The sequence below is a fragment of the Tupaia chinensis genome, unplaced genomic scaffold (assembly GCF_000334495.1).
Source record: "Tupaia chinensis unplaced genomic scaffold, TupChi_1.0 Scaffold000117_2, whole genome shotgun sequence".
Classification (NCBI taxonomy): domain Eukaryota; kingdom Metazoa; phylum Chordata; class Mammalia; order Scandentia; family Tupaiidae; genus Tupaia; species Tupaia belangeri.
Window position 1 is genome coordinate 5,422,532 of NW_006159583.1, and position 8,767 is coordinate 5,431,298.

Consider the following 8,767-nt stretch of genomic DNA (forward strand, 5'->3'; position numbering starts at 1 on the left):
AGACTTCAGTTGCGCTTACTAAACATCTTGGTAACAATGCCACAGAAATAGAAAAGCGAGCGTGTGTGGTTCAGACACATTTGAAAAAACACTAATTATATTTCTTCCAGGTAGGCAGTTTCCTATATTCAAGGTCTTCTGAGTTCTTTGATGCCCATGCCAGAGAATCTTCTTCACAGAATATCATATTTTAAATTGTAAGAACCTATAGTTAACCTTGAAAGGCAACCTTTGAAACTTGGAGCCCTCTTTTTTCTTCATGTTTTCATGATCAGCATCCTCATCTGAAACACCTACATCATTGCTATTACTTATCACATCACTCTAGTTTCATTCTCTGCCCAGCACTTATCACTTTCCAATAGTTTTCTTGCTTATTTATTTGCTTACTACTCCCTCCCCACCAAACTGTGGGTTCTCCAATACCTCTGATTTCATCTCATTCAATGCTGTGTTTAGAAATGTTTGATAACATGCAGTAAATATTGGCTGAATAAACGAGTATTCCAACATTCTCTGAATGAGTACTTTTCTGAAATGGCCAAGATTCCTATGCTATGTGACCTGTGTGACCAGATTCCACATGTATCAAATGAGGAAAATATGATATTCATTTCCTGGGCTATTGTGAGAATTACATAACATAAAATGCTTTAAGGATTTATCACAATGTATAGCATATACGAAGAACTCAATGAATGAGAATCATACAAAATAAGATTACAGGTGCCAGGCAGTGGTTCAGTAGGAATGTGATGCTCTGTAAGGCGGACCTGCATGGGAAGGTTCTGAGCTCTCTTCGACCATGTCAGAAATTCACGTGTCTACAATCAGGATGGTTGAAGCTACAGGTGGAGCTCAGTAGAAACACCATGTTGAGGTGTCTGCCTGTCCCTGTTTCTGTACCTCTTTGCTCATGGAAGAAAGAAAATCAGGTTTAAAAAAAAATCATATCATTGAAAGGCTAGGCAGTGGTGGAGCAGTTACACGACCGGACCCACATGGGTCCTAGGTTCATGTCCCAAGACCTAAGAATGCTGGGTATGTACTCCCATGCCCATAATCTGGATCAGTTGAAACCAGGGATGGATTGTGGCATGACATTCCTATTGGAGTGTCTTTTTCTATCACTCGTGAAAGAAATAAACTTTAAATAATTATATCATAGAAATATGTATCTGTGATATTTGTAGTAGAACAAAAATTGCAAGAGAAATGCTATAAGTTTATCAATTTGTTTAAATATGTCTTGTAATATGCATATTCTTTCACTATTTAAGAAAATAATTAAAATGAGTCTTTGTGTAAGCTACAGCTTGAATGGAAGAAAAGAAAGAAGCACCAGACCAGGAATCAGAGAAAATAAATTCAGTTTGGTGATCTGTATAGTTTCCAGCAAGCCATTTAAAAATTCCCTACAGCTTAGTTTCCTTACCTGTAAAATGGGGTGACAGGGATAGGCGGTTTGAGGAAATCTCAAACTCTGGTTTTAAGAAGCAACAGTAAATACACAAAACATCAACAATTTGTCAGTAAAAGCAAGAATATTTACAGATTTTTCTCATAATTTTTGGCTACATTAGATAAATGAAAAATTCCTTCATAGTTACTGAAATTTGTTCTGTTATTTGTATAGCACTCAAAATATAATTCCAACCTTACAGTTAGCAAAAGCGATCTATTTGAAATTATGTTTGCAGAAATCTTTGCTTATATATGTATGCTTTCTTATGAGCATTTAAAAAAATTTTTTTTGTCTACTTGAATATTTAACGAGTTTAAAAGGCATAGATTTGGAAGAAGCTTTGTGGAGAATTGTCTTTTTGTTTAAAAATTCTCTATTAGTTATTATTTTAAAGTTACAATAGAAAGCACCGTAAGGCACCCATATGCACAGCTTTATTATTATTATTAATTATTATTATTACATATGAATTAAACATTTCCAGAAACATGATAATGTATAACGAGTTCATCCCTTTGCTAGTAACTTTATTTTAATAGGGCTCTATGACAAATGATAAATCAATAAACCACCATTCACTTTCTTTGAAGTGGACCCTTGCTTCTCCTTCCAAAACTGCAGAAATATGCCGTTGGTCGCCTGCAGGCTTGAATCTGTTTGTCAATTCAGGTGCATTGTTTCCCTGGCTGTTAGGTCTGCCCATTTCCTCGGGCTAATTATGAAATCATCCGCTCTGCCAGGGAACAGCATACAGCTGAAGAGCATCACCCTGTGTTCGAGCATTACACTGGAGCATGTGTCCTTATTACTAATGCACAAAGCATGAAGCCTGGAGAGGTCCCTTCATCATCTGGAAATGGGGGGCATAATCCAAAGACTTATATATATCTCCGAACAAAGCCCCAGCTGAGCTGTGTCGAGGTTGCACACTCTCTTCATCTTTTCCTTACAGCCTTTCAATTTGCTTTCCAAACATTTCTTTGTTGCCGTTGGCTGGGGTGCGCTTTAAAGAAGCACATCGTTAACCACAAAGAATGCTCACTGTTTTCTGTGATTTCAAATCAGTTCCAAGCACTTCCTCAGCAAGCAGTTAGCGGGCCCAGCAGCAATTACCCTGCTGCTGAAGACACTTCTCATCACAGAAAGGCTTCAGTTTTAGAGACAGCCAACAAGCGAGTCTGTAACAAATGATGACATATGCTTGGGCCTCCATTCACTAGCAATTTATACCGGAGAGAGGAAGGGTGAATCCATTTTTGTGCAAATTCAACAGGCACATCCAACAATGCTGCTCTCTTCTCTAACTCACACAAACTTGGCATTCATCAACTGGATTACTTGCCTCAAATGGGCACTCACAGTTGCTAAAGGGTTTGGGTGGGGGTGGAGTTGCTCTGTGTCAAAAAGGGGCAAAGAACAAGGAAAGGACAGGAATCCACCAGGGAAATGGGAGTTGAGCTGATTCATTGAGACAAAACAGTGAGGTTCTGAAAAGCCAATGCCAGGGGACAGATTGCTTCTCACCCCACCCTGGCACTTCTGTGAAAGAATGGGTAGATACTGACCTCAACAGATCCAGGGGCAATGTTTCCACAACCAAAAGCTACTCAAGAACAGTCTATCCTCTTGGATAGGCTGGGACAGGCTTTACTTCACACCTTAAATATGCCTTTCTTTACTTTCCCAGTCTGACAGCACCTAGTTACACATCCTTTGAGGGAGGGAAGATCTCCAGACAGGGTCAGAAAGGTTACAAAGTGGGCTGAGCAAATGTCCACAGTGTCAGGGCTCTGGGTTTAGCTTTATTATCTCATTGGGTCTAACTCTGAACTAGTGATGGTCAACCACTGAAAAATATGAAGTTATTGAGGTTCAGAACTCTTCTCCTTGCAGAGACAGGAGCAGTATGGACTAGGAGGACAGTGGGAAAATTACCAACTTGTCACTAACTCCTTGCAAGTGATGTATGTGTGAGTGTCAGAGAGGAAAAGTGAAAAGGAAAGAAAATGAACGTGTAAATTTTGTTCCCCATTTTAGTAATGTCAAGAGACTACATGTATCTATAGAGACAGGCACTTAAAAATGGTAGCGGGAAGGAGACTATGGTCAAAAAGATGACCACAGCAATCTATGCCCCTTTTATGTCTGATAATGTGATGTTGAGATAGAGTCTGTGTTCTCTCCTGAATTCAGTAGTCCTGTGACAATAGCAGCAGACACAGCACAGGACTCACATTCTAAATCCACTTGATCTCTCAGCGTGTTCAGTCTTGCAACCAGCCACTGGGCAGTGAGGAAGCCAGTCAGCCACACTGAGGCCATGGTCCTACCACAGTACAAGTTGAGGTTCCAAATAACAGTCAGCATCAACCATGGGCCACTTAGGTGAGCCGGCCTTCAGAAGCTTCTACTGTCCCACCCTGTAGTTGACACAAAGTGGAGCAGAGAAGAGCTATCCCCACCGAGCCTTGCTTTGATTGCAGATTTGAGAGCAAACTTAATGCTGTTATTGTATCAAATCACTATGTTTTGGGATAATCTAATTACACAAGAATAGATAGCCAAAATGATGTCCAAGGCCCTGTGATACTGGACCCTTCTTTCTGGTGCAGCATAAGCCTGGCCTTAAAAGAAATGGGATCAAGGCCAGCAGGTGGCATGGTAGTTAAGGTGCTAGATTCCCATGTAGTTGACCACAGTTCAAGTCCTGGACCCAGCAGCTTGAAACTTATGCTGGGTGTGTGTGCATGCATGCCCCAAATCCCAAAGAAAAATGGAGGAGAAAGGATTCAGTGTGGCCATCTCTCTTGGGGGTGATTTCTCACTTTCTGTCCTTCTCTATCTCTCTGGTGAGTGCACACGCCCCATAGCAAAAATCTTTTAAAAAAGAGAAAAACAAAAAAGAAAAGAAATGGGATCTGCCTCTCCGCCTTTGATGGATCTTGGCCATTTATTTGGGTTTTTGTTTATTCGTTTTATTAACCTTAGCTGTTTCTCTCTTGGTCTCAGATGAGGTTGTCTATGGGATATAGCCCAACCGAAGTTGTGTGTGTGTGTGTGTGTGTGTGTGTGTGTGTGTGTGTGTGTGTAGCACGCACACAAGCACCACATGGTATTTTATGCAAACTTGCATTGTTGACAGTAATTAGTAATCAAGAGCTTTTTCAAAACACACACACATACATACACACGCACATTCACACATGCACTCTAAATTTCTATCTTCTTTCAAAAAACCAAGACAAACAGAAGATTTGGCAATGCTGAATTTGCATTTCCTCAAAACAGTGATTCATTCATAAACTCTGGTTTCCTCAATGCCTTCTGCTCCCCGCTGTATTACATCCTGCCTGTTCCACTCAAGTTCTTGTCACTCTTCCATTTCCTTCCTGACCTCCATTGGCATCTGGGTTTGTGACATCTATTCAGTTAACACTGCTCCACTTTAGGGGAGGCTGAAATGTACTGCTTAATGAAGATGAAATAAAATAAAATAGTGCTTGTCCCATCACACTGCTCTACTTCAGGATTAGGATTTATCCATATATAGTTATGCAGCCTAACATCTTTTGAGAATAATAATTAGAAAACTGAACATCAGAACAGTAAAAAATTAAAAATATCTGAAGTCTGAGTTTAAAGTGTAATAAGATAGGATGAAATAAAATATATAGAAAGGAGACAAGGTGACTGGGCTACCAATTTAGGTTCTTAGTACATAAGCATACATTGATACCCCAGGAACCAAAGACTTTTTGTTTCAATGTTTCATGTAAAGTTCGTTTTCACTGAGAACAAAATTAAATAAAATCCAAACCCCACTAATAGAATTACACATATTACATTTAAGAATCTTATTTACTTTTTGTACAGTTTCTGGATAGCCTTACACACTGCTATATAAAGATCTCAAATAAATGGTTTCTGGGGAGAACATTCCATTTTAAATACTGAAAAATGGAATCACCCACCCTGGATGATCCAGTTGGTATTGATATACTTCTTTTTTATTTATAATATCTGGTGTCTTCCACCTTAATAAACAAATTGTAGGGACCAGCAGTTAGCGTAATGGCTATGTCGCTGGACTCCCACGTAGTCTACCGCGGTTCGCGTCCCGGACCCGGTGGTTTAAAACTCACGCTGGGCACGTATGCGTGCGTGCCCAAGATCTCGAGAGGAGAATGGAGGAGAAGGGATTGCAGCGTAGCCATCCCCCTGGGGGGTGATTTCTTGCTTTCTGTCTCTCTGTCTCTCTCTGTGTGTCTGGCGAGCGCACACGCCCCATAGCAAAAACCTCTCAAAAAATAAACAAACAAACAAATAAATTGTAAGTCTTGCTGCTTAACAGAATGGCATAATTGTATATGTCTTACAATAAGTAGGATGTTCCGGAAATGGAATGGTAAAGTATGTCAGACAAAGAAGAAATGACTACCCTTTATTTATAAAATTTTATTTCTTTAGGAAGGAGAAATTCTATTTTTTTCTTTATTAAACATGTTGGAAAAGTATCCATTTCTAATTTATCTTATAGTGATGTGTATTCCCTCATTACATTAAGAAAAGTTTTATGTTTCAAAATCAATCTCAAGAGCACTTAATGAGCTCTTATGCAGTCTTTATGAAGAACCTCCAGCGGCATGAAAACATTCTGTAGTTTTACAAAGTATGTTTGTGGTGGGCTCATTATGGCATGTTGAATCAAGATTTTACTCTTAGCCTTTCATTTGGTATCACACTGAATAGACTTTCAGAATTGCTACTCTTTGGGGGGAAAACAATACCAAGATCATTTTTAAACTGAGTACTATTTTGTATTATCATAGTCATATTTCTCATGTCCCCTTCTACAGAATATGCAATGATAGCAAACAGCCAGATTATACTCCCTACCCTAAAAAAAAAAAAAAAAAAAAAAAAAAAAAAAAACCAGATCCAAAACAAAAAAGAAAGAAAAAAGAAAAAGCCACTAGATTTTAAAATAAGGTACTGTCTGCTTCATATTACAGGAGATTAAATCATTCGGCTTGGGAGGACTGCATTTGAGTCCCAATCCTCAGTTCACAAATTTCAAGTCTGAGATGGTGCCGCTGGAGAAGCTCTACACCCGTGACTTCAGTGCAGTCCTCATAAAGCTTCATTTTATTGGAGTTGTCAAGTATGCATTTAGGGAGTAAACGCTTGGCTTATGAAAAAAAATAATAGAACAGCTTTTTAACTTACATTGCTGTCGCTTTATTTCTGTTCCAAGTAAATAGCTCAGGGTTCACATTGGATGGTATCTCAGAAAGTTGCAAAAATTAAACTTAGAAGTCAGGGATAAAAATGACTGAGAACTGCACTCTGAAATCCATCATGAACACCGAGTTGAGGGCAGTCAAAACCTTAATGCGATGCTAGAATAGCTATGAGTTTTTGTGTGGATCAAGTTTTAGCAAAGGGCAGAAATTTTAAAATTAATTTTATTTATTTATGTATTATTATTACATATTGTTATGTTACATTTCATCACATATATCTTTACAGTGTATAATATTTGTTTTTCCAGCACGATTACCATGCATATCAGTCAAGACAAAGACATTGCTATCCATACTGTCATCATCAAATAACTTTTCGTTTCATCTTTAGATTATTATTATTTTTTATTCTCATTAATTTCTTAGAACATTCAATCACTATACATCATTTGACTTGTAAAGAGAATTTACCCAATGTGAAATACTTCTCAGACCAGTCCAGTAGAGAATACTATCCAGGTTATCATCAACAGGTGAATAAACCATTTGTGTGTCCCACAAATGTCATGCCTCTCTATTGGTTCTCTTGCCATCCTTCGCTATACTCTTCCCTTCTTCCCACCTTCCCCTCCACACACTGCCTTCTACAGTGTCTATAACTATTTTAGTAAAGGGCAGGGTTTTTTGATAAGTAACAAAGAGGGTATATTCACCACTATGCAAACGTTGGTTAGGACCAAACAAAATGCCCGCAGAGGCTCAGCCAGGGTGGCCCAGCAGTAGCATTGCAATCCTGGGCCTATATGAAGGATCAGGATTCAGACACTGGTGGACCTATAGGTACAGGGCTCTGGGCGCCCACGTGCCTGCCTGTGATCCTCGCTGACTGGAGGAGGGGTGGGGGCCGTGAGTCTTGGTCAAGGATGCTTCTCTATCGCTTTCTCTCAAATAAACTTAAAAAAAAAAAAAAAGATACCTAGAAAGTTTAACAACCTACTAATTTCTGGTCGCTTCACAATTCTTTTTAATATTTTTCCCCCAAAGGCACCTTCAAGTAGACAACGCCATTATCATGGCTCATTCAAAAGCAAATGAACAACGGTAGAATTAACTTTGTAGCAGATTTTAAAAGGCAAAAGTGTTACCACATAATAGAGGAGTTTACCTGGGAATATAAGATTTTGAAAGTTTCTAAATGTGGCTTCCTAAATCTCTCAGAATAGCAAAGTTTCTAAGGAATTCTTAAGGACCTTTCATTCATTTCCACGGATGGTGTAGCTGACACCCCGCGCCTGGGAGCTCCAATTAGTCACGATTTGGGAAGCTTACAAATTCCCAGCCCTGCACAGCAAAGCCTCCGAAGGCTACAGCTGCCACCCCCCGCACCGCGCACGCTGAGATCTGTCCCTGTAGGTCCCCCAAATTGGAGTCGCTCTCCTTTCCCGTAAGGGATAAAGGGGCTGCTTAGCAGGTGTGTAGGTGGGGAATCTATTATGTGGGGCTCTGGGAGCAGGAACATGATCAGAGATGGAAAACTGCTGGTCACCCATGTTCAGCTTCACGGGGCAAAAACTCTGAGCCACTCGGAGAGGGCAGCGACCAGTCCAGCCATAGGCTCCTGAGGCTCCAGGATGCAGGAGCTGAACGCGAAAGTAAGAGCGTGCTGGCTCTGGGGTCTGCAGGGTCCAGAGTGCGCAGCCCCGACCCGAGAGCGAGCCTACGGGTTCCGGGGATTCTCGGCACCCGCGCCCTCGCCGGGGTTTGGACTGACCCGGCTCCAGCCAGGGGTATCTGGGAGGCACTCGCTTACCTGGAGGTAGGGCCGCCCGTGGGCCACCCCGCCCACGACGATGTCGGCCGAGGCCATGGCCCCGGTGGGCGAGAAGCCGAAGCCCACGTAGCCCGCGGTGGGGACCTCTAGGCGGAAGGCGAGCCGGCTGCCCCGCTGGCCCCAGCTCAGCCAGTACTTGCCCTCCGAGTCCAGGAGCGTGCGGTGCGGGTAGATCCGGCCCGAGCCCCCCGCCGGCGCCCCGGGGGGGAGGCCCCACAGCAGAAGCAG

The 8,767-nt window shown here is 41.3% G+C and overlaps 1 protein-coding gene across 1 annotated transcript in view; it reads right to left on the minus strand.

The window, feature by feature from the left end:
• The window catches only part of MOXD1 (monooxygenase DBH like 1), a 127,594-nt gene that overhangs the window by 118,279 nt on the left and 548 nt on the right, over positions 1–8,767 (minus strand). The window contains exon 3 of the mRNA XM_006144367.3: positions 8,519–8,763. Coding sequence (XP_006144429.1) covers positions 8,519–8,763 — 245 coding nt within the window. The remainder of the gene's footprint in view (positions 1–8,518; positions 8,764–8,767) is intronic.